At 49.1% G+C, this 25,734-nt stretch overlaps 1 protein-coding gene across 4 annotated transcripts in view; it reads right to left on the bottom strand.

Moving 5' to 3' along the window:
* Positions 1 to 20,626, bottom strand: part of CXXC4 (CXXC finger protein 4) — a 28,141-nt gene extending 7,515 nt beyond the window's left edge. Inside the window, exons 1-3 of one of the 4 annotated variants that reach the window (XR_011738932.1) lie at positions 20,310 to 20,626; positions 20,083 to 20,159; positions 4,251 to 17,738 (exon numbers count right to left, since the gene is read on the bottom strand). Coding sequence is in view for 1 of the 4 variants with exons in the window: in XM_065836615.2 (XP_065692687.2) it covers positions 16,498 to 17,568 (1,071 nt within the window). In the remaining 3 variants the exon portion in view is untranslated. Of the gene's footprint in view, positions 1 to 4,250; positions 17,739 to 19,036; positions 19,630 to 20,082; positions 20,160 to 20,309 lie in introns of those variants that run through there. The other 3 variants (XR_011738931.1, XM_065836615.2, XR_011738933.1) reach the window with 3 other exon arrangements.
* Between the last annotated feature and the right edge of the window lie 5,108 nt (positions 20,627 to 25,734).

Genomic DNA, 25,734 nt, shown 5'->3' with positions numbered 1-25,734 from the left:
ACGTGCTTTGGCAAGAACACTTCTTTTGACAGGGGAATAACAAAGGTATTGCTCCGTCATTCGGAAAGCGTGCTGTGTCTACGGATGCCTTGGGAGCACGGAGTGGCATTTCCAAACCTCAGGCTGGTCCCCTCATTCCACGTTTAGGTTGCAATGCAGAAAGCACTTAAGCACATCCTTGAGTTCATTTCAGCGAGGGGAAACATCCTACTGACTTGGGGGGCTGCCCTCATACTTTCTTTTGCACATGTGCTGGACCTTGAATTACATAGAATCAGTCTACCTCCCTTCTTCCCCCACCTGTTGTCCCCCAGAAAATGATATCCTCTTGCATTTAGGTGTCTCCACACACGCTTGAGTACAGGCAAATTCCCTTCACGGCTTTAAAGTGCAACACACATGAGAGACGAAGGCGCTGGGCCTGCACGGGCTGTGTCATTTCTGTGAGCCGTGTCTTGCCCTCAATTTCCTTCAAAGTCAAAAGATAATGAAAGTGCCCTTGAACCCCTGAATCTAGACCCACACGTCTCTGCTCCAGAGCTAATGACTATGGGCCAACCGGGGAGGTGAGAGCAAGCCCTGGGGTGATTCTGTGTTAGTCAGTCCCAGCTCCCTTCCAGTACTTGTTTTATTAAGAACTGCCCACAAATAGTAGCATCGCATCCAATGAAATGCCCCTAAAAGCAAAACTCATGAAAACTGCAAATACATACTTGCAATGAAAGAGTGCGCACTGATTTTGCTCATGTCATATATAAATACCACATCTCTTTTTGAAGGAATTCTTTCATTTTTGCTTCAGGGAGTACCTTTAAAGTATTTTCCCAGATTTTTCCACCAAAATCCAATAACCTATGGACCCTACAGCACACAGCGTGCATTGTACTTGACAACAGAATGTTTCTTGCTGAATTCCACAGAACTGCTCATTAGTACAGCAAGTATTTTTTTGTTGAAAAATTAGCCCATTTTGTGATAGTCAGACTCAAGCAGTACACGGCTCCTCTTATTGTAAAAGCCACATGAAAGGAGAGCTCTTATTGTTATGTTTATCACCCATGGAAATACTAGAGGCAAAAATACTTCTGCTGTGTCACCAGAATTCCAACCTGTGGTCAATTCAATACCCGCTTGCCCTCCACAAACATTAGGCTTTAATAAATCATCTGAAAATTAACTTCCAAAGACAATGAGCTGGTCGGTACGAGTTTTCTTTGTGTCGCCGGTCCAAAAGTAGGCATCGCCCAGAACCATCTTTACCAGTCCCTGTGCCCCGTTAGGTGTGTTTGGCGTCAGCACAAGCGGTGACAAAGCGCAGCAGCCCCCCTCCCCAGGTACGCCGAGGAGCGCTAACGCGATTGCCAGCCCATCCGCACCGCTCTGCGTGGGCTGTAAGATGGCTGCTCAGAGCGAGGTGCACAGATTTATAATTCATAAAGAGGCTGATGGCAGAAGAGGCTGGAGTTTAGAATGACAGGAAACAATCGTACGGCTAAATTGACCTCAAAAGAACAGCCAGGCGTGCGGACGTATTAAACTCAATACCCGAAAACTAAACATAATGCTCCGCTGTAGGTCCACCTCCCTAAACACAAAACCACAGCCAGACAGAGAGATTTAAAGACATAGTGACTGAGATGGCCTTTATTTATTTTCTTCCAGCATCAGGTTGAGTTACTGTCAGACGTTGTCATATCAGCTGGAAGTAAAGGTGCAATGTCTGATTAAAAGGTCATTCAGACCTTTAAATACAAGGAATAATATTTTTGAAGGGCAAAGCTGTGGTTTAATATGTGTGCTTTTGAAAAACTACAAGATAAGGAATTTTGCATCCACGTACCAAGTTGTAATTAAAAATACACATTTGCAGTTAAATATCCATTGTGCTGATCCCTGATTTGGGAATGAATTATTAATCCATGCTTAAACAAAAAGGAAAGCTTCTAAAATGGAATAGGTGGATCAAGCTAAATCTAAACTAATTTATGCGATGAAATCCATAGATTTTACCGCTCCAAGAACCAAGGTTATTCCCAGACAAAAAGAGACCCTTCAGCCCATTTAGCAGTTCAGCACACCAACGTATAAGCTTAAGTACAATGACCATCTACCACCCAGCTGTATAAATCCAGGAGTCCCAGTTGGGGAATCAAACTCCCCGACAAGATTACAGCACGGTTCTGGATCTCTGTGCTGCTGGCGGGGAATCATTATCCTGAGTGACAGGGAAGACAGATCCCCCTGGAAGCCCGAGCAGGGGTGGTGAGGAGCAGAACCAGAGCTGATCAGCATGGTTCTGCTGTAAAAGCCTTCACTGCTCATGCTGGTGCAAATGCTGACAAACAACAGGCTCACTCCTGGGAGGATGCTCAGAAACCCGCAGCCCCGGCTTCTCCGAGCAGGTAATGCCATAAAGTGTGGTGCTCAAGAGAATCTATCCCTGCACAAACTCGGGATGAAATGACCTCCACACTTTCAAATTCTCTTTTCTGTTCCCTTCTTGCAAGCTTTCACTGCAAAAGAAGTAGCTCAAACATTTGAAATTAGAATTGTTGCCTTGAAAAATCAGATTCATGTAGGGAACCAAGCACGCTACATTTTTGGAGGAGGAGGTAAAAGAGGCAACTGAAAGGAACAGAAGAGTGAAAATCACTTCAGTTAAGCAGCAATGAAAAAATGATGCCTATCTATCTGTTCTGGCTGCCCCACGCAGACATGTAAAAGCAGAGCCTTGCCACACGTGCGTGCGTGCACACACTGCCAATGCGTGAAGACAACATGCTGGCAGGGGCTGCAAATTCCTCACCAGAGACTCCGTTTTGACAGCTGAGCTCTGTATTTTCACAGCAAAAGTATTCATTAAAGAATGATGCCTCCCACAGCCCCCCGGGGTGATGGGCCAACTGATGGAGCCCACAGGGCCAGGCTCACCCACAGGGCCAGGCTCACCCACAGGCCGCCTGCTTGCCCAGCCCAGCCCTTGGCCATCTCATGCCTACAAAACCTGCCAGAGAGGCCCTTTTCCTCAGCTCTCTGAGTCTCACAGCCACCTGAAAGATTTGTTATGGAGACGAGGGATCAGGAAAACTGGCCGATCCTGTGCAGGATGCTGTTGCTTGGGCTATAGCCCAAATTCGCACCTGCATGACCAGGACTCACCGTAAGTTATCTGTATTATTATTTTCTGCAAAGCTAGGGAATCACTTAGGTTCAGGTGAACCACATTCAGAAATAAAATACAATAATAAAACATATCAGGGTGCTACACAATTATGACCTAATACTTTACTGATGTTAAAAATGTTGCATTATGTAAGAATGCTTTGATGTTTGATCCGTGAGCAAAAATCCCATTCTCATTGATGCAAACTCACACGGCTATAGCAAACTGCTGTCCAGATGTGGCACTCATCATTCCTCATGAGGAGTCCTGGCTGAAATGATCCAGCTCAACAGAGGCCTTTTGGGAAAGTATGAGCAGCTGAGGTATGTTCAACAAGATCTGGGCTACCTGACCATCTTTACAAAGACCTACAGAACCACAGAAACAGACAGCAGTGAAGGAACTTTATCCTTAATGAATCTCATATTCACATGGCAAGACAAATGAAACTGGTAGATGTTCCTGTATTTCCCAAAGGAAAGGTCAGTGGATGTATAGCATGAAATTTGGCCCATTAAGTTATATAAATATATATTTGTATATCTCAATATACACATATGTGTACATATATAGATGTATGATCAGAGACAGAGAAATCTGGTGCTCCACGGTGGCCAGAAAGTTCAGGTGGCCCCGCGTGAAGTGCAATTTGGATCAATCAGTAGCCCAGCAAACACTGACCACCACTGGCCACACACCAGTGACCGAATGCTTTCCTCACACCTGTGCAAACCTGGGCTACACACCTCACCGGTGCCACAAAACTCACACAATTGCCAGCGAGAGAGCAAACTGGCCTTTCCTTCATGTCACACCTTGTACTTCCAATGCCACCAGCTAATTCAGGTGTCAGCTAGATCACACTGGAAATGACATCAAATACACACACAGCATTGCTAACACATAAACAGCACAGAATCTTGTGCAAATCCATGTGCTCCAAAACTCACGCTCTACCCCCACTGGTGAACACAGTCTGGACAGCATCTCCCCTCCTTACGTGCCTAAATACTGAGCCACCCGAAGAGGAAAACAGCCTTTGAAAGTATCTGTGGCCCACTTTGTTCTGCTCATAAATATACATTACCTACAGCAACAACTTTGGGGAAAACCTCCCGATGCTCAGATTCAGCTCACACAAGAGTCTCCTTGAACACTTTTCTTCAGGAGAGGAGGCTTGGGGGCAAGAAAGTGGTGTGTGAATTGCACGGAAGAAAGGAGGAAGGAGGAGAGGAGAAGGAAAGGAGAGGAGAGGGAGAGGGAGAGGGAGAGGGAGAGGGAGAGGGAGAGGGAGAGGGAGAGGGAGAGGGAGAGGGAGAGGGAGAGGGAGAGGGAGAGGGAGAGGGAGAGGGAAAGGGAAAGGGAAAGGGAAAGGGAAAGGGAAAGGGAAAGGGAAAGGGAAAGGGAAAGGGAAAGGGAAAGGCAGAGCCAGCGCAGGGCACGTTTCTCCCAGTTGCTCTGCTCCTTGCCCTGGAGGGACTCCCGAGTGTCCCACACTGCTGACACCAAGGGGGCAGCTGCGGGGGGAGAGGGACACGCCAGCTTTGGACAAGGTGTGAAACAGTCCACGCATTTGCCGCTCCCCACAGCTGCCAAAATCCCCGCTGCCCACTGACGCTGCGCTCCTGCTTGCTGTACGTGTTATCAGGCGCTAACAGATGTCCTCTAATAACGAGCTTATTATTGGACTTAGCAGATAAAACGGGACACGTACGCCGGGTCAGAAGCTCGGTGGTGAGTCTGCTTCCACAGCCCACCTTAAAATATCTCTCCCCATACCTGAGCTATGGGCCTGTCTCCCTTCATACCAAGGATGAGATTTAATATTTATTTTAAAAGTCAGCTTTATTTGCTCTGAGAGGACACGCATCTGCGTGCTGGCAGTTATTTTTCCACTTGCGCTGCATATCTCTCAGGCCATATTTGAGACAAACCAGATTTAGAACACACCAGATTAGGAAACTCATTTGACTTTCTCTGCTGCCAGCTCCACCAAGTGAAAAGTAAACCTCTGCCATGGGACACTGCAAACAGAAATTAAAAACACATGTACTCCTAACTCGGGGTCATGCTTTGAAAACCCAGCTTCTCTCCAACAGCTCGCTCAGAGGTAACATCTGGAGATCTCAGCGGGGCTATCTGGGGAACACAGGGTTTGTGCCCACAGTCATAGGGGAGTTAGAGACCTGTCACTGTAGGGATGCATCCTGCCACCTGGACTCAGCATCAGCAGCAGGCAGTAGCTCCCCAACTAAATCAATAGGATTAGTCTGAGGAGTAATGTGTTTCTCCACAGGAGAAAGAACGAGCAAACATGCTCCTCATTTACATTCAGTACACACCACGGTTTATTTTATATATTAATTTTTTTCACTTTATATATGATATTAGATTTGGGGAATGGGTAAACAATTTCACTTTTTTCATCTGAAAAAATGCATATCACCATTGGGGAAAACAGATGGCAAATACAGGATCAGGAATCATAAGGAATCCAGACTAATGCTGTCAAAGAAAAACAGCTCTGTCCCAGGAAATGTTAGTGACGGAACCCTTCTCCATGCCAGTGAGCACCTACAGCTAAGACCAGCCACGCTACCTTTCAGAGGGGCAACTTGAGCCACTAAAGCATTGCTTGCACCATGGCTGGAAAGCACAAGCATCACCCCAGGATGCAGGCAGAGCCCTGGATAGAACATCACCCCAGGATGCAGGCAGAGCCCTGGACAGGAACATCACCCCAGGATGCAGGCAGAGCCCTGGATAGGAACATCACCCCAGGATGCAGGCAGAGCCCTGGATAGAACATCACCCCAGGATGCAGGCAGAGCCCCGGATAGGAACATCACCCCAGGATGCAGGCAGAGCCCTGGACAGGAACATCACCCCAGGATGCAGGCAGAGCCCTGGAAAGGAACAACATCTCTTCTCCCCATCCTTCCCCAGCTGAGAACAACTGTCCGCGGTCGCCTTCCAGCACGCTCCCTCCCTTGTGCCAGCGCAGCCCTTTTGGCCAGCGAGCTGAGGGACAGAGCCAAGTCTCCACCTCTGCCGTCCCGCTCGCTCCCCAGGGGAGCAGCCGGTTTGGCCGACAGCTTCCCCGTGCCTGGCACCCCGCGTGTGGGGCTGGCAGCGGCGGGCAAGCGGGGCCGGGGCCAGCTGGCCACGCTGTGGCCTCGGACAGGGGTTCCTAAAGGCTTCTGGCAAAGGCAGCGGAGAAGACATCGGAGGTTTGGGTTTTCAGGTCAGGGCTCTCTCATATCTCACCGCCAAAGAGATTCACGTTTCTTTCCCTATTTCTACAGTTCCGCTATTTCTGCAGTTCCTTTGGTTTTTCAGCTATCCTTGCACCTGGGGATGGAGCTGCTAAGCCTGCTAGAGTGTTTATTCAACTTATGTGGCTACTTTGCCTTTGTTTTTTAAATCTATTCTTTGCATCCCATCAGCATCTGAAGGCCGCAGGTAGGATGAGGGATTGTTTCTGTTGGTTCTAGATGTCTGGCCTCCCAACCAGTAGGTCTGGTCTGTCTCCTGCTTTTTCTGGGATGGAGAGGGGCTGGCACAAGCTCCAACATAGTGTTACTTGAGAGCCAAGACTGATGCTAAGCAGGTCAGAAAAGCTGTCACTCAGTGCTCCCATACTGACTGTGGGAATTAGGATCAAACAGCCAAAAGTTTTATTAGCATAAAGCACAAATCTCTGTTACTAGGAAAAGTTTTATAGAGAAATTCTTGGCTACAGGTTTGTTACCACGACGCAACATAAAACCCAAGACCTTATAATGCAAGAGACGCTAAAAATGAAAAATCCACATCACTGCTCAGCTTCTGCTTTTGCCTAGGACCTGTCTGGTTACTTCTGCTGCTTCTCCTCTGTCAGACATTATCAACTTGAAGTGTGCCTGCCTTCTGCAATGGATGCACCACGTGCACACACCTCCCTGTCTCTCACACACACACACTGCCATCCACCTTCTCCCTAATCAAATCCCTGTGAAGACCATCCATCAGTCCCTATCATTTATCCTTCCCCCACACACAAACTCACAAACCAGAATTCCTCTTGTTAACATTCATTCCATTAATGAGAAATCCCTGCTGGTTCATCATCCAGTGGTGCAAGTCTTTGCACTCACAGACTGACATCTCTATCATCCTCCAGACTGCTGCTCTGGGGTTCGGTAATCTCTCATGGGCTGGTCTCCAAGCAGAAGGGAGGCACGTTTCTCAGTACCAAGCCTAAATTTAAATCTCTTTCCCCTAGAGCTGCTGGGGTTTCTGCGTCTTTTTCTCCTGCATGGAACCTAAAATCAGCTATGATGCCTCATTGGTTAGCTAACTGCTTCTGTCCTTTGGGATTTTTCATACACTGTTGATAAAGGAGCCAGTGAAAAATAGATCCATTAAATGTTTGGCTTCTGCTTGCTTGTTTCTTTTTCTGCAAAACTTGCAGGAAAAAAGAAAAATCAAAAAAAAAAAAAGAAGAAAAAACTCACTTAAATGCAGTACTCAGTTACCTGGGCTGAGGGAGGATTTTCAGCCAATGCCTAAGACACCTATAGGCACAGGCACCAGCTTGGCTCTCTGGCTCTTTCACAGCCAGTGAGCACCATGTATTGTCCGATCAGATCCAGGGAGACGAGCAGCAACACAAACTCTTATACAGCAGGTCACCACGATTCCTGACTGGAGGGGAAAATATTAAAAGACCGTAAATGGCTCCAAACCCATTCATTCCTGGGTATGTCTTCTGAAATTTTCAAGAATGACAATTAAGACCTGTCTCAGTGATTATTTTCATGACACTGCCACCTCTGCTGGACTTCGACCTCCAATTTATTTTACATCAGCCTCCAAGGAACCAGCCAACTGTGATCCCTGCCTCCCTGAGCTCAGACGAACTGGTCACTTAAAGGGAACAGGTTTTACATCATTACTAAGCTTGTGTCACCGAGTCCCCTCTCACCCGCTCCCTGGTGGCTAGCTATTCAAACCCACGACCTTTCCAAATATATTTTCTCCTCTTTTGCTCACTCTAAAACCAACAACCTTTGTTGGACTGATACCACTTGCTTTGGAGATCACATATTTAAAAACATATACTCCCCACCTCTTGTTTTCCACTTCTGACGTCTTTAACCGCACCACGATAATCACGCTCTGCCCTCCTTGTACCTTCTACACGGATGGCTAGAGCTCCTCAGCTCTCCTCCAAGCCTGTAGCTGCCAAGGTTGCTGCACCACCTCTGCACCCCTACCCAGCTGTTAGGATGTGCAGAAGGATGGATGTTCCTGAACCTCAGTTATTTTGGGGTATTTCTTTTATGATGATGGAGCAAAGTCTTTGTGCATGCTCTGGTTTGCCTAGGACATGCAGTACACACCACCCAAGAAACCTCTAAGCCCAAGCAGTCCTCGTGCAACGAATCATCGTTTTCAGCCTTTCATTTGCAAGTGTTCCCTCCCTCTTTCACATTTGTCAGCTTGTCTGTATGTATGCCTTTATCATTTCCTCAGCTCTTGAACAACTTGTTCAGATCACGCAGCTCCTCTCGTACCACATGCTCACCCCAGTACCCAGATTCTCTCCATAAATTCTAGTCAATTTTAAAAATGAATTAAAGAAACTGGATTACCCTGTCAACAAGGGCATGTGGAAAGCCCTGCTTACCCTCATCGAGGTCTCCTTCTGTTGTATGAAGTCTTGGCCTTCCCCCAGAGAAGTGCTGGGAAGACGATTACTGGTGAGCTCTTCAACTGCCTCACCTCAATTGCTGATGGCAAACCCCCTGCTCATAGCAGCAGCTATAATCTGCTTTCTTCTCACCAGCAGAGACCCCTCTGCCATTTTTAGCACTACCACTGTACCCTTCCTGCCAGCAGATCACCTCCAGTGCTCGGCCCGTCTGCCTCATGGTAACCCAGTCTGTCCTACGGAGGGGCAGACATCCCCACAACGAGGCCTTGCACGTTATAACCAACCCTCAGCCACTTTTGCATCCTCCTCTGTTCGAGAGGATCTTATATCCACCCTGAAGTCCACAGGATTTCCCATCATTTTCCAGTGTTTATTAATTTCCTCCCTTCACTCCAAATTTTTTTCCACCTCCTAAACCACTGAATAATCTCTCTCATCCCTGTACAAATAACTCCAGGTCAAATGAAGTCTGATACCAGCTAATGGTGATCCTAGATAGAAGTACAACAGAGACCATGGCCACAGCAGTCTGCAACTGAAAGGAATACTGTCCTGAGACAGGAGAGGCACAAAGTTTTAAAATGCCCAACACTTCAGAGACTGAGATAAAGGAGAATACTGACTAGAGCAGGAGAAAGAATAAAACCCTATGGTGGGTAAGAGAAAGGCATTTGATGAGTTTGCTGCCCACCAAGAACGCAGTACCGAGCGTGACCCCGGTTGCCTTATTCCTTTTATGTTCTCATTTCTCACTTGCCAGTGGAGCGTCTGGTTAAACAGGAAGGGATGGAGAAACTCCAGAAAACTGCAAAAAAATTCAACAGGTTTCACAAATACCTGGCTATGCATTTTTATAGTGTTAATTAAGAGGATGCCTAGGAGTTCCAGGGAGAAGAAAATATTCCCCATCAAGTCTGAGAGTAGAAGTTAACAAGCCTGCTGGGATCTTTTTAGCCCCTGCAGAGTGAAGGCTTCAACGTTATTAAATGGCTGTCGCACCTAAAGTACGGTGCAACATAACAAACAGAAAGCGCAGGATGCTGAAATGGAGGATGACTTTAGGCCGCAGAATAATTCAATTTCAGGACAGGTGTTTGCATGTGACTGAATAAGATACGACTGTGGGAAACAATAGAGGTACCCAAAAGAAGAGAGAAGACAGACACAGCAAGCTGGGTTCCCAAATAGCAAAAAAGTGTCAAATGAAACCGCACGCTTCAAGACATTGCTGTTCAACGCGATCATTTGAAGTAGATGAGCTATCAAAATATACAGACACCACAGAAGCACAGAAATGCTGTTCTCGGGTGGTGGTGCTCCTCGGCAGACAAGGTATCTGATAGAAATTTTTAAGCACATCATTGGTGACTGAGGAATTGTTGGCAACCCAGGCCAAGTCCCAGGGACTTTCTTATGGTGACATGAGTTACTTTCTTATTGCTACTAACTCACTTGGGTACATCCAAAAAGCTTATATTAAAGCCTTTCCCTACACAACCAGCAGCTGCTTCCCATTGCAACCAGTGATCAAAAGGATTATGCTGTATTTGATGAGACTTTAAGGTGTAGATTCTAAGTTTGCCTGCTTAGAAATATTTCACCAAGCCTAACCCTTAAAACACAAGCATGTTAAAAGCCAGGAGACTACCAGTTTTCTTTTTACAGATACAAATTTTTAGGATATTTGGGAAAGACCTGTTCTCGGCCATATCTATGTACCAAGTATATGACAGCATACAGAAATGAATATCTGTCTTTTATTTAACTCTCTAGAGCACATTTCTTTTAAAACCAAAAATGTAGTAAGATGTTGCTCTTCAAAAGGGACCACATACTAATTCATCCTCCAAGTGACCAAGGTGTTAGGTGTCAACTTAGCAAACAGAATTCTGTGGAAAGTGGCACAAAAAAACCAATAATATGAATACACACGTACAAGCAGACAAAAACTGAGACTGTTATTTACATTAGCCACCCCAAATGAGTTGTATATGATATTCGCATATCTAACAGCTTAAACGAGTCTCCCCCTATGAACAAGGCATGATGCATATAGCACGTGACATTTTGTAAGTATTGTAGCTTGTATAGAAGTCCAAGTCATGATGGTTTTATGCACTGCTAACTGAAATATATAGTCCAAATTGACTTAGATAATTCTTTTTTTTGGGGGGGAAAAAGGTACTTATTAAGCTAATTCCTGCTCTAGGAAAAAGAAAACATGGCTTTATTCATCATCTTTCTCACAGCACATGCAACTTGTCCAGCCTAAACAATACACAGAGATTTCATTATGTCACCTTAAAAAAAAGACTAAACAATCAGTCACGACATTGAAGACCAAAGTCTGGTGCAGAATCCTGATGTCCCCACTGTATAACCTAGATTGGTACTTAGAAAAATGTTCAAAGAACTATACAGTGCAATCAAAACGCGGAGCAGCCACAACCAGTCAACCTCTCTTACCATATGGACAATTTCAGTGGCAAACAATCATACTTCAGTGATTTAAAGCAAGCAATTTCCAATGCAAGCAGAAAGCAGTGTTTGTATGAAGGAGGCTGTTAAGCCCTTGACTGGCCTACGAGGTTGCTGAATTCCTTGAAATTCCGTTCAGTCCAATACCAAATCCCACCACAAAGAGATTTCCTTAGACAGGGGAAGCTTCATTTTTGCCCTCCTTTAACCAACTACACTATATCAAACAGCAGTTTACATAACATATATTCTAAATTGAACGCTAATGTCACGGGGTTTGGGCACTTTGCTTTGTAAGTATCACACAAGGAAAGGGAAACAATATATGGAACAGTAAAACAGATTACAACATCCAACTCCATTTCAGAGGCTATCCCTTGCAATAATAATTTGCCAGAACTGTAAGGAGACCAAAAACTCTACTCCACTGGGCTCCCAATGTCTTCCTCAACCCCGTGTCTCCCACTAATCGCAATGCATTCCCACCTTGCCAGATGTGATAGCTTCAACGAGATTTCCGAGCAGTGGAGATGAGGCATTGGTGAGCAAAGGCACCTGCAGCTGCCCTGGTGTCTGCTGGAGGTGGCAGCAGGAGGCCTTGCACTGTCCCCAAGAACCTCCAGAGGTCAAAAGGAAAACTCATGGCCAAACTTATGTTTATCCCAGACGTGCAAAATCTGCATGAAAGTGACAAAAACCCTCGCAAAACACTCAACAAACGTCAAATCTCGCCCTGCCTCTTGCCTCCTCTGCTCATTGCCAACGCCATCACCGCAGGATCGTGCCCCGTGGCAGAAGTCCCACGCAAGAGTCCCACAGTCACCAGGCGAGGGCTCTCACGTAGTTCCAGCAGCCACTGCCGGCCCCAGACACCCTCCCTGGGGATTCAGGCCTGGGGACAGAAAAACAAGAGCACCCGGGCAGAAAAAAAGGCATTTAGAGCTGATCGGGGCTTTACAGCCGATAGCCAACATGAATTGCACTCAGGACAGGTCACAGTTCTTGCTCCAGCTGTAAATGCCCAGGGACAGGGACTGCTCTTTTGCCAGCTTGCACAGTGTTTAACGCATGGGGAGCCGCAGCCAGATGGAGGGCTACGAGGCAGAAAAATACTGCCCTACAGCAACGTTTCAGCGCAGAACGGCAACATGGGCTACAAGGTGGTCTTTCTTTCCACCTCCCAGTTAGCCGCCTGCTCCTTATCAAGCTTTTCAGTTCCCCCTCACGCTACTCAAATCCATCCTGCCGCCGCTTAACTTATGCATGTAATTTAAAGCTAGATAGACGGCAGGGAAATTGCTTCCTCTGAGGCCCCTGCTAATTGACCCCTATCCACAGAGCTCAGCAGTCTTCCCTTAACAGCGCTCGCGTGCGCTACCACGACACAAAGTGCGAGTTCGGAGGTTGCCAGCGCAGCCTCTCTCCCCTGTGGCAATGCCATATGGTGTTAAGATTTTCCAGCTCAGGCGCCGTTCCTGTTGAAATCAATCACCGTGACCCTATCCTTGGCTAAGGCCATCCCAAAATCCCGCGGGCTTGAAACGCAACTCAGCGAGGTGCCGTGGATTGGGATGCTGGTATTTACTACTTCAGGTTGGTATGCAAACTTTTACTTTAATAGTGCACATATCAATTAGCGTGGCTGTAGCGAATAAAACAAGCGGCACCGGCTATGATGACAGCATGGCCAAACAGCACATGTTCTACATTTGGGTCAAATCCTTCGGACCCTTTCAACGCGAGTCAGCCCCTCTGCCTGACTTTGCTGCTACACTAATGCAAACGAGAAGTGGGTCAACTGAGATTCATACGCTGAATTGGGATGGTTTACGCCAAAGAGGAGGGCATGCAAAGTAATGCCGGGCTCCTAATCTTCATAACTTACAAAAGTTATAGACGCGTATACCATCTCTATGGGTAAATAAAGATTATGTCTCTTTAAACCCCATCTGTAAATCTGAACAAATACAGAATATACATACACAAGTAGGCAGCGTGCAACGTGACGTCAATCTTATTTTTATAGATTTATTTTTACCATACATAAAATTTCCTAGTAATAATAACATTCTATGAAAAATACTAGAGCATTGGGACACTTTAAAGGTGAAAATAGTACAAGAAAAATAGGAAAAAATCATTCAAATGTTTAAAAAAAATGCTGGGAGGGAAGCATTCCATTAAAAATGCAAGGGTCAGGGCCTGGAAAGCATTGATGTGAATCTGTCTTCAGCTCCATGTACCAACCTTGTGAGTTAGTATGCCTTCATCGCACCAGCAGAAGCAGCGATTTAAAGGAAAAAGAGAGAAATGGTTTCTGTGGGATCACCCAGTTTACAGTTTATTATTATTCTCATTTTCTGTTTATTTCATCTTTAAACACAGTTCCGCCCCCTGCCTTGAATCATCTCCACAACTTGCAGCCACTGTCGGGTGCAATTCACAAATCTGACAAGTGTGTAGTGGACCGGGAGTCCCTCCATTCTCATCGCATTTCCTTGGTTCCACGCCTACCCAGGTGATGTGGGTAACGCTTCCACAAACCAGCCCCAAAATCTCACCCCGCAGGGAGGCTGCCCTGGCCCACCCCCCACCACCGCTGCAGTGCCCTCCTGTAAGCCCTGTCACTTGGACGCCCTTCCAGCTGGTGGCCTTACAGCCAGAGCACTGCTGTCACTCTTTATTAGATAATTTAAACTTGCGACGAAACAACAAAAAAAGAAAGATGACATAAGAAAAACAACCATATAAGAAAGTTACTCAGTTTGGGCACTCTTCCTCTCCTACTGAAAAAACACATTCCTGTAAAGAAATCAGCCATATCCCATGACCAACTTTGTGATGGGTCACAACCTGCAGAGAAGTGATGCCTTATTGACAGCTCCACAGCTGGAAAGAGAAACCTGCTTCCTTCAAGTAATGGTAGAGCAGCAGAGGAGCTTTTGTGTTTACATATCTGGCGGAGCACAAACAGGAGCAGCGGTGGGGAGAGAGAGAATGAAGAAAAGAACCGAAGGCAGGTGGTTATAAGAGTACACAAGTGGCTAATAAAACCATGGTTTTTACTAGTCACAGTGGTTAAACAATTTTAACGGGCGGCATTCTCATAACACGCCTGAGCAGTTTTTAGGGCTGCGGAACACCTCTGTCAGGAGTGAGGAAGTTCTGGAAACGCGCTCAGAGATGCACAGAAACCCACGGGAAGATCTGATAACGTACAAATTCGTTTCTTCCAGAGATAGCTCGCTTTCTGCACGAATCGATAAACCATCAGAACCTATCATTTATCACAAACATTAAATCCCAGCAGCATCCTGGTTTGCAAGCCTAATGAGGGAACCTGGTGCACAAAGGCACCCCCAGTGCTGGGTGGTACGGGGGAGATTCTCCACATCTCTGGTCAGAGAAGTCTCTTTGAGGATGTACTCAACATTATAATCCATCATTAACAGACAGGGGCATTAGGTATCTTCTTTGCTAACTTGCTACGAAACCAACAAGGGTATATTCTTGAGAAAACCAAGAGCTGAAAGCCCAATCTAGTTTCTAGCGCGAGGGAAGTCCCTCCTGGTTTTTGTGTTAGTGATGCTGGGTCACCGTACGCTCACAAAAAACAGTCAAGAGGATGCAGAACTATAAATCAAACTTTAAGCAAGGACTGTTCACTCTTGCAAGGACGAATTAATTAGTTGGCTTGATGAGGATGGTTATGAAAGAGTTAATTGTATCAGCCAAATGTCAATTAAACCCCCAAATGCTGCTTTTATCCCATGGCAGTATCAACACCATCATCATTATCCCCATGTATTTAACACAGATCAAATTAATGGGCTCTTGGTGTTGCTTTTTCCCTGGAATCTCCCATCCCACCTCTTCTTGGAGAGAACTCCCACAAGCAATGAGCTGGGGAATCCACTGCTCTGCACACACACGAACACACACACAGACAGAGGGAAGCTACAATTTCTCACTTAGTTGCTAATTTCTGCGACTACAAATCTTGATGGCACCCAGAACAGGCTGCTCCTCTGTACTAAATCCATCATCCTCAACACCTTCAGACGCATCTGATATGTGCGTCTACACAGCAACACTATAATTTTAATAATGACAAGGGATTAAGTATGATTACTAGTCTTTCCTCTCACTTGTTTCCTTAATAGTATCAACCAATTGCCGTTTTCCTCCTGGTTGTGTATTTGGGTTCCCATTGTCTGTCGTCCCTGAGACACCAACCGAAATGTCTGCGACATGGGACCTGCCTGTCTCTCCTATGTCTGGCAAACCTGAAAACCGTTGGGAAATGCTATAAATTGTCAGCTCTGCGGACAAGTCGTGAAAACAACCGTATGTACAGTTCGGTCAGAAATCAGTTCAGTCATACCTGTGCTATTTTTCCATTGTGTTTTATACATCGTGAGTGGATTATTTCATAAAAGATACTGCCTAAAGGGGTTACTTGGGCACGTTTCACCAAGCACTGGGCTCTGCGGCCAGTTGTCTGTCTTGGACAAACTGCTGCCAGTCACCCTGGAGATGAACTCGCCATCACCTCCCCCTGAACTTCCGACGGCGGGAGCCAGGCGTTCAGCTGAAACTTCCACTGTCCCACCTCCCTGTCCCTGCAAACCGCCCCAAACCGTCATGATCGCCATTAAAAAAAGAAACCAAAACAAAGCAAACAAAATAAACACTAAAAAAGAAAAAAAAAAAAAAGAAAAAAGAAAAAAAAGAAACCAGAGACAGCCAGCAGTCTTATTGCACGGCAGGTAAACCAGGCGAGCAGCGTCTCGTAACAGCCACGATCTGGCGGGGCGGGGGCCGGCGCCCCTCGGCCGGCCTCCGGGTCGGAAAGGCGGGGGGACCCGCGACGGGGGGGCCCGCGGGGGCGGCTCTCCGTCCCTCCTCGGTGGGGCCGGGGGCCGCGGCCAGCACCGAGCCCGGCGGGGCGGCGTTTCTCTTCCCTGCGGGGCGGAGAGGGGGCGGGCGGCGCGGCAGCGCCGCGGGGGGGGCCTTGCCCGCACCCTCAGAGCCTGAAGGAGGCCTCGGAAAAGGGATGCTGCATCTTGAAGCTAGACAAGAAGCACTGGAGGGGAGGGGGCAGGGGGTTGAGGAGGGACGGCGGGAGGCTGGGGAAAAAGAAATCATCTCCTCTGACCTCTAGCGAAGTGCCCGGTTTTTTCTTAAGCTCTTCACATTTCCTAAATTTGCAGATCTGGTGTCCCGTTTTGCGGTTCCTGCAACTGCTGCAGACTCCACAGTTGATGAGCCGCTTGCAGGGCACGCACACCCCGCAGCGTTTCCGCTTCTTCTTGGCGGGGTTGCCCGCCCCGGCCCCGCCGCCGCCGGCCCCCCCTCCGCCTCCGCCACCACCTCCTCCTCCTCCGCCGCCGCCGCCTCCGCCGCCCCCCGCGCCGGCGGCGGCGCCCAGGGCGGAGGCGGGCGAGGCCGAGGCGTGGCTCTGCGGGCAGTCCGCCAGGTTGGCGATCTGGAAGGCGCTGTCTGTGACGGCGGCCGAGGCCGCGGCGGGGGAGTGCAGGGCCGTCATGACGATGACCCCGGGGGGCAGGGAGAGGCCGCCCAGCGCCGGGATGGCCGAGAAGGTGCCGACGCGCTCCGGGAGGTTCATGATCTCGGCTTCGGCGGCGCCGCACTTGAGCTTGTTCATGCACTCCCCGGCCAGCGGCCGGCAGTGCTCGGGGGAGAGCGTGGAGAGGAAGTTGCCGTTCGCCATGGGCAGGGCGGGCTGCTCGGCCGGCGGGCAGCCGGGCTTGCCCAGCCGCTGCGAGTCGCTCCGGTGGTGCATGCCGCCCCTGCCGGCGTGCAGCGAGGAGGCGGCGGCGGCGGCCGCGGAGGCGGAGGCGGCGGCAGCGGCGGAGGAGGGCTTCCTCGCGCCGCCCGCCGCGCCGCCGCCGCCGCCGCTGCCCCAGAGCATGGCGGTGGCGGCGGCGGCCGTGGCGGTGTCGCAGTTCCAGGGGGACATGCCGATGCGGGCGGCGGCGGCGGCGGCGGCGCTGGGGAAGATGGGGGTGGTGATGCGGGCGATCTTGGCCGCCTGGGGGAAGGCGCCGCCGTTGGTCTTGTAGAAGGTGGCGAAGGAGCGGTACCTCTCCATCTCCGAGTTGTAATCCACAAGGCTGTTGAGGGCCCCCTCGGGCAGGTGGCTGTCCTTGGGCAGCCCCGGCGCCTCGGGGTTGGGGCCGCTCTCCACACACACGTTGGTGTTCATGGTGGCCGGGGGGGACGGCGGGGAGGGATGGGGTGGGGGGATTGGGGGCCGAGGGGAGAGGGACGGGGCGGGGGGGGTCGCTTAATCCTCCTCCTCCTCCGGGCGCATTCCCGCGGTCTGTGCCTGGCCGGGCAGCCGCTCCTCCTGCATCCTCACGGGAGCTGCCGCAGCTGAAACACAGAAAGTCATTTCCGAGGGGGTGCGCGCGCGCGGGGGGCGCTAACGGCCCCAACGGCCACCCGGTGACACGGGGGGGTAAGGAGGGGGGCACACACCGCCGTACCCGCGGGCAGAGGAGGCAGCCCGGACGGAGCAAACCCCGTCCCGGGACAAGCCGGCGACACCGCGGGGCGTGTGGGAGGGGGGACGGACACACACGACATAGGGAGAGGGAGCTGGCCACCTACCATCGCCACCGGGGAAAATGAAAAGGCGGGGGAAGAAAATAAATAAAAGGAATAATTAAAAAAAAGAGAGTGAGAGAGGGAGGCGGGGGGAGGGAGCCGCCAGCTGCCACGGTGTCCTTTGCGCCCGGCGGTCATTAGCTGCCTGCCGGCACAGCTGGCTCCGCCGGGCGCTGGTCGCGGCAGCACCGGCCCCCCCGGCCCTCCCCGCTGCGGAGGGGGGCGGGGGGGACGTCTGAGGGCCGCGGGGGAAAGCGGGGCTAGGTTAAAAAATAAATAAATAATAAAATACAATACTTAAGGCAGGCAATTTCACAGCTTGCGATCCCGGCGCCTGCAGCTGTACTAAAGACGGAGTATTTATCCCCAACCTCTCGGGAGGATTCCCCGCCACCGCCGAGGGCTGCGCAGGGAGGGTTCGCGGAGGGGGGGGCACACAGCGACACGGGGACAGCCCCTCTGCGGGGCTTCGCGGGAGAGACAACCCGGGAACGGTCGGGAGGGCACGTCGCTGTACCTGCTGAACCAGCCCTCGCCGGGGAAAGATGGCTTTTCTGCTTCAGGCTTAGCAAAGTTTAGGAGGGGGGTAAGGACGCGGTGCTCGTTTTATTTCCCACCGCCCCCACCCCCCCGGGAGGTGAAGGGGGGTATTTTAGTTTATGGCAATGAGGAAGGTACATTATGGCAGCCTGCACGAACTAAAGCAAAACATAAACATAACTTAAAAAGCCCTCAGTTTATGAACACTGCCTCTTTGTTTTCCAGATGCTCTACCTAAATAGTTTAGATATTTCCAGCATCTTTTCTGATGTAGGGCTGTCGATCCGAAACGCTCACTTCGGAGACACTCGTGAGGCTACGTCTAGTTTCCAGACTCCGGTATGTTTAGTTCAAAATGGTTATCAATTACGGTAATTACGACCATAATTAGATTAATGAACCGTTTGCAGCCCAACCTACCGAGTGCAAAAACTTGGTCTTCCCCCAACGTCGTGCACTAAAAAGCAGGCTTTATGTAAACAAATCCAGATGAAGGGAGCGTAAATCTACAGAAGAAACCTTACCCTGGGCTGCGTTAGGGACTGGCGGGCGTCTTTCCATTGGTAAAAAAAAGACCCCGAGCCCGCAGGAGCCACCTCTGTGTTTCCACGTCAGGGAAAAACCCAGACTCTCGCTGCCTTCAGAGGTCTGGTGGCAATACAAAGGCTGCCCCGGAAAGCTCTAGGCTAAGCGTCGTCTTGTGGAGGGATGCGAAGGATTTGCATATAGCAAAAAAAGAAAAAGAACAAAAAAACCCCACCAACCCTCTCCCGTTTCCAGATAGGAAAACCTAGCCGCATGTCCTCGAAAACAACTACTCAATAAAACTAGTTTTGCCAGCCGTGTGTAGGAAAGCCAGGCATCTGGTAAGGAATAAAACGTTAGCGTTCAGCTCTTTATGCTGTAAATCTAGTAACATACGCATTTTCTTGCCCTATTCCCTCCAGCTTTAAAGTGGCTTCTCTCCACAAAAGCTTCCCTCGCTGGCTACCTTTTCTCTGCCCGCAGCCCCCTCTCGGGATTTATTGCCACCAGGAGTGAGAAAATGATGGTGACCACCAACCGGGTCATTATTGTTTAATCGATGCATCTCCGGAGCATGAAAAGGGTACCCGAGACGCAGTTATTGATTTCTGCCCTCACCCCCCTTAACTATCGCCCTCATTTCCACGAATGAAATAAATAAATAGAAATAGCTAGCCGGGGTTCGAGATTCTGTCCCTGCTCAAGCCAAATGTGACTGTACATGTTCAATATTGCATGTCTGCTCTACCAAAGACAGAGAGATCAAAGGTCATATTTAACATTCAGGAGGAGGGGCGGGTGCAGATTAATTAATAAATTAATATAGCGGCGCCTTTTATTGCCCAAGTCTAGCATTAATCTACTTTTACAATCCCAGAGGACAAGGAAAAAAAAAAAAACGCCCCCGACAAAACCACAAAATTAAATAAAACAAACAAAAACCAAACCACACACACCTCCTAAAAAGAAAAAAAAAAAACAAAAAAAAGAAAAAGACGGAAAATGGGGGAAAGGAGAGGAGAAAAAAAGCAAACCAGTCACTTACCAGGCTCTTTATTTGGGGGGGCTTGAGTGTGCAGACGCTACCAGCCTGTCTGCCTTTAATTAGTTGCACATCAGTCCCTAACACAAAGAAGAAGAAGAATATCCAGATGTGCCTTGGCAGCTCCTCAATTACAACTTTGATACTTGTAAACAAACTGCGAGGGGCGGTGGGGAGGATGAGGGGGGGCGGGGGGAATAAATGAAGGCGCCGATCCACTAAACAAATACCTGTAAGTGGCTTTTTTCCCCCTTCTCCCTCTCTCGCTCGTTGCAGAGAAAGGAGGAGGAGGAGGGGGGGGAGCAGGGGAGGCGGCGGGGGGCGAGGAAGGAGCAGGCACAGAGGGAGTGTGTGTGTGCGTGTGCGCGGTGGTCTCCTCTGCTCGCCGCTCGTCTCCCGGCGCCCGCCCTCGCACACAGCGCCGGGAGTGCGTGTGTGTGGCGGTGCGGGGGAGGGGAGGGCGGGGGCGGGCGGGAGGCGATCGCCGCCGAGGTGAGGGAGCGCGGGGAGGACGCAGGGATGCGGACACCCGCCGCCGAGCGCCAGGCGGTGCCGCCGCCGCCGAGAGGCGCGCACGGGCCGCAGCGCAGCGCGGGGGCCGCCCCCGCTCCCGCCCCCTCCCCCGGCGCGGCTCTGCCCGGCGCGGCTCTGCGGGGCGCTGCGGCCGGCGGCCGCCCGGTGCGGGGCTGCCGGCGGGGCGGGGCTGCGCCGCGCCGCAGAGGGGAGGGAAGGGGCGGAGGGGAGGGCGCGCCCCCGCTTCGCCCTCTCACGCTCCCCCGCGGGCCGGCGGGCCGGGAAAGTTTGTGCCCCGGGAAGTTTGCAGTGGGGAGCGGGTCCTGCCGCCTCGCCAAAGCCGGCGTTACCGCGTCTGTGCGCAACCCAGCGCACGGCCGCGCAGCTTCTTCTTTTTTAACTGATTGAGAGAGTCCAGCGCAGAGCAACGATGATGCTGAAGGGAGTGGAGCATCTCCCACATGAGGAAAGGCTGAGGGAGCTGGGGCTCTTGAGCTTGGAGAAGAGGAGACTGAGGGGTGACCTCATTAATGGTTATAAATATGTAAAGGGTGAGTGTCACGAGGTTGGAGCCAGGCTCTTCTCGCTGACAACCAATGATAGGACAAGCGGTAATGGGTATAAACTGGAACACAGAAGGCTCCATTTAAATTTGAGAAGAAACTTCTTCACAGTGAAGGCTGCCCAGGGGGTTGTGGAGTCTCTTCCTCTGGAGACATTCAAAACCCGCCTGGACACCTTCCTGTGTAACCTCATCTGGGTGTTCCTGCTCCGGCGGGGGGACTGGACTAAATAATCTTTTGAGGTCCCTTCCAGTTTCTAACATTCTGTGATTCAATCCCTTTTTTGTATTCCTAAAGACTACACCCCCACCCCCTTATTATTTTTACTATTATTTTGTATGAGGTGTGGCAGACTTCAGGCATATTTAGGTGAAATGGAGCCAGCCGAATCGTGGATATTACAGAAGTGTCTTGGTGATCACTGGAAGCGCTTTCCAAACATTTGCCTGCAAGGATGTTTGTGACAGAGAGCAGGAGGTGGGGGCACCTGTCCATGCAGACCACACATACCCTACACCTCAGCTGTCAAAATGCTTCTCTCGACAAGCCACTCATGCAGGTATGGCACGCAAACACACAGCAGTTCCTGAAAGAACTTCAACAACTAAATGTAAAAAAAAAAAAAAAAAACAACCGAATCCACTTGCCTTCCCCAGAGTTCCTGCAAACACAAAAAATGGGCCTATAGTCACTGAATAAAGTACGCATTGCAAGATCCTCATCCAGCTCCTCTTGGTACCTCTGCTGGCACATACAGAGTCACCACTGCAGTTTGGTGCAGCCAGAGCGGACACTAAGCAGTTAAGAACTGGATGTTTCTGCCAGGGAAATCATTTTAGCCCTTTGTAAATTACAGGGAAAAAAAGGGAAAGTTGTACCATTTCATTGGCTTTATATGTAAGTAAATGAAGGCTTTATTTGCAGACCCAAGTTTTATTTCCTTCCGCTCCAATCTGAATTCAAGCTCAGGGTGCTCAGCGCTAGGGAATTACCCATGGGAAAGTGGCGCAGGAGCTTTTTCCCAGGAGCAGTGAGAAGATGTGGATTTCGGCAGCGTACTTTGACAAGGACCAGCAGCCTTGTGGTTAATACTCCAACAAGTGAGACCGATCAGTACAGAACAGGGTCAGTTATGGTCGATCGGGTAGCTCACAGATCTCCACCAAGTCACACCACTGGCACTCACGATATGGATCGGTATGCTTTTTTTGGAACCGGTAGTTTACCAAACTAATAATCTGCCTTTAACCACAAGATATGCATTTTAAAATACCCCCAAACATGTATTTACATAATAAAGCGTAACCTCCCGACTAGCTAGTGTTATCCCTCATGACAGTTCCGCTGCCTTTTTCAAAGTCTTTTCTGTTTTGATACATTTTAATACAAACTTACAGGGGAAAAAATACAAATGAGGGGAAACGATGTTTCGATAATGTCACAAAGTGACAAAAAGCAAGCGCTTTTCCTGTTGAGTTTCGTTCCCTACCACTTTCCTCCCAAATTAGTTGTCAAAAGCCATATGTGATACTCCAAACACTGAGGACGTTCTTCAAACACAGACTCCTCCTGAACTCCAAACTTCCTTTAATCACAACCCAGGTCTCACTTAAGCAATCCCTTCCGAGTTAATTTATTACTCTTGAAGGAGTTACATTTTTAATAATCTAAAAGAGGAAAAGGGGAACATCCTGATAATCTTTTCTCACGCATAAGGAAGTCCATTTCATATATTTTTTAATTGTCGCGTCAATTAAATTACGGGGCCATATATAACCTTTCTGCTTCAGCTTGGAAAACTTGTACACTTTTCTGGTATTGGGGAAGAAGTGTGGAACCAATTCAGACAGGTTTTCTCTGAAACCTTTCGTTCAGGAGAGGTTTTTTTGTTTTGTTTTCAGATACGAATCTGTTTTATCTTGCAGTCTGCGTTGAGCCTGGGAGCCAAGGAGGACTGAAGAGTGGAAAATGTACTGGTGTTTATTGGTGAGGTAGCCAACCTTCCAGCTACAACTTTCTCATGACAAGTCTTAAGAAAGCAATTCCAGATTGTCCTTTTCACCATAATCTGTGCTTTGAAGGAAGGGACGGAAAGTTAAAAATCACAGGCTCTGTTTTTCATCCAGAAACCATTCCTATTTCATTTTTAGCAGGAATGCAGCAAGAGCTGTACATTGCAACATTGTGAACATGGGAGCTGCCCTGCCTTTGTAAATATCAGGCTTGTTCTGAAATATAGTTGAAAAAAAAAATAAAGAAACACACTGAAATTCACTTTCTGTTCTGCTCATTCTCTGACTGGCTCCAGTGCGTACCTGCGAACTGGCCGCTGTAAACCTATCCTGATCCATCAGCATTATAAACACTGTGCCAGAATTAGGAAAAGGAGGTGAAACAAGCCCTTGGGGAATGCAGCAGTTCATTACAGACTGCTACCTGGGTTTTTTTTCTAATATTACTACTCCTTCCTTACATGTGCTGTTTTCTTAGGGCTCCTAAAGCCCATGGATCCACTGTGAGGGCTGGACTCTCGCCCGGTTGCTGCATTTGCGCACCCTTCTGCTGGGGCCCAGAGCTCCAAAATGTCCCTGACCGCATGTGCTGTGGCTCCGGCTCTGCCCTGGGTGCTCCTGGCAGGTGTCCTGAGCAGTTTACCCTTGGGGCACGGGCCTTCATCTCAGAAGGGCTGTGATGAGCACTGGAAAGGCACCTGCCTCTGCTCCCCTCAGCTTATCATTGGGAGTGGTAGGTTTTCAATCAGGACCACGTTCCTCTGCCTGTCCCCAGCTTTGTGCCTCAACCCTTGACAGAAATGGAAAAGATAGCTCAGCTGTTTTCCACCCTGGAGAAGAGACACATTTCTGGCACAGCTCTTCTTCTAGCACTAGTCTTGTGGGCATCTGAATGTATGGTCTTCCCCTTCTGGGATGGGGTAAGCTGAAGAAGAGATGCATGATCTTCCTCAAAGTTCCCAAACCAATTTTGTTTTTAGTTCACTGGTGCAAGAAACACACGGAAACACACAGAAATGTCTTGTACGCTGTCCACAATAACAGCACACATGCACCCTGTTGCCTGGAATCTCTCATAACTCTCTTAACATCCTTTGAGCTACAAATTATTGCATGGACTCTCTGGGACAAAGTTGTGCATTTGCACTGACACGATACTGGTCCCAGCCCCTCTGAGCTGCAGTTCATCCCTGTGACTCCCAGCAGCGTTGGCCACTCTCCTCCCTTCCTCTGTAGATGCCGAGCTCCCCGCTGGCACATTTCTCCTTCTCATGGCTGTGGCCAGGCACCTCCTGAACACCTCCCTCACCTCTGCCCCTGCTGCTTTCCACACGTGCAGCCTAGTCCAGCGCCCTGTCCAAGAGGGACACCTTGCTGCTTGCCAGCTACTGCGGAGTTTTTGCATCAGTAAGGGAAAAGACTAGGCATGAACTCGTTTTTGTGTGCTGTAAGAAAAGACACCTGAGAACTGCTGTAAAGCATAATCTGCCAGCAAAAATAAGGTTAAAACCATCTATTAGAATGCCTTGCTTATCATCCAGTACTACTGAAAACTGCTCTACTTGCTTTTGTTTGAAAGGAAATGCAGTGATTATCCCCCTATTACAGACACCTACAAATATTTACTAAAATAATGTAGCAGAGCCTTTTTTTCTACAGTTGTCACGGCTTAAATATTCCCATTATTTTGAATCTGGTTTGATTCTGCTTCAAGTACAGCCGCTTTCCTGCTGCTTCCCAGGCAGGAGTCCAGGTTGCTGATCTCCAATTATGCCAACTCCCAGAGGGCTCGATCCGCCGCTGATGCAAGTCAACGTCGCCGCACTGAGCTCCATGGGATGCTGCCAGCTGAGAAATAGCAGTGCCCAGGAAAATGAAAACCCACAGCAATCCTCACGCCCTCAGTGTTGGAATCCTCACAGGACACAGACCAAGAGCTCGGAAACTCGGGTCCAGACAGCTGGCTACTAAAAACACCTGGCTTTGTTTAGACCACCTCAGTATCTCCAGATGTCTCTCCTCCATGACTGATGGGCCCCTGCGTCGGTGCCACAGTTTCGTTTCCTTCTGGTTCTTAAAAGACTGCCCTTTATTGGGGAGTGAGGGAGGTTGGAGTGGCTTTTACCCTGCAAATCCTGTGTGAATCCAAATGACATGCCAGAAATGTTATGCCAGCAGCTAACAAGGAGGTTTAGAATAAGTACTCCCTGGCCAGTATGCAGCAAGCACGGACTCGTTCACCTAATCAGCTTTAGGGCTCCTTGGTGCTAAGGGGGCTGTATTCTCTTGTTGTCAAATGGCATCGCGCAAATGCTCCGCTGGGGCAGCTACTCAGAAAGCGTGTTTGTTCTCTCAGGGCTTGCATATCCCCCCAAAAAAGTAAGAAAGGTTTGTATCACTGCTGCTAGTTTTGCCTCTTTGGACAAAAAGTTCCTGGTTGGAGAGGTCTTCAGTCTCTACACCCATTCAGCTGGTTTCCAGACTTTGTTCTTAGCAAACATATTTTCTGTGCTAAAATAATAACTATTTAAGAACTACTTTTCTAAGGAGTTTTAACGTCTTTGCAC

The sequence above is a fragment of the Patagioenas fasciata genome, chromosome 4 (assembly GCF_037038585.1).
Source record: "Patagioenas fasciata isolate bPatFas1 chromosome 4, bPatFas1.hap1, whole genome shotgun sequence".
In the NCBI taxonomy this organism is placed as follows: domain Eukaryota; kingdom Metazoa; phylum Chordata; class Aves; order Columbiformes; family Columbidae; genus Patagioenas; species Patagioenas fasciata.
This window is presented reverse-complemented; position numbering and strand designations above follow the sequence as displayed.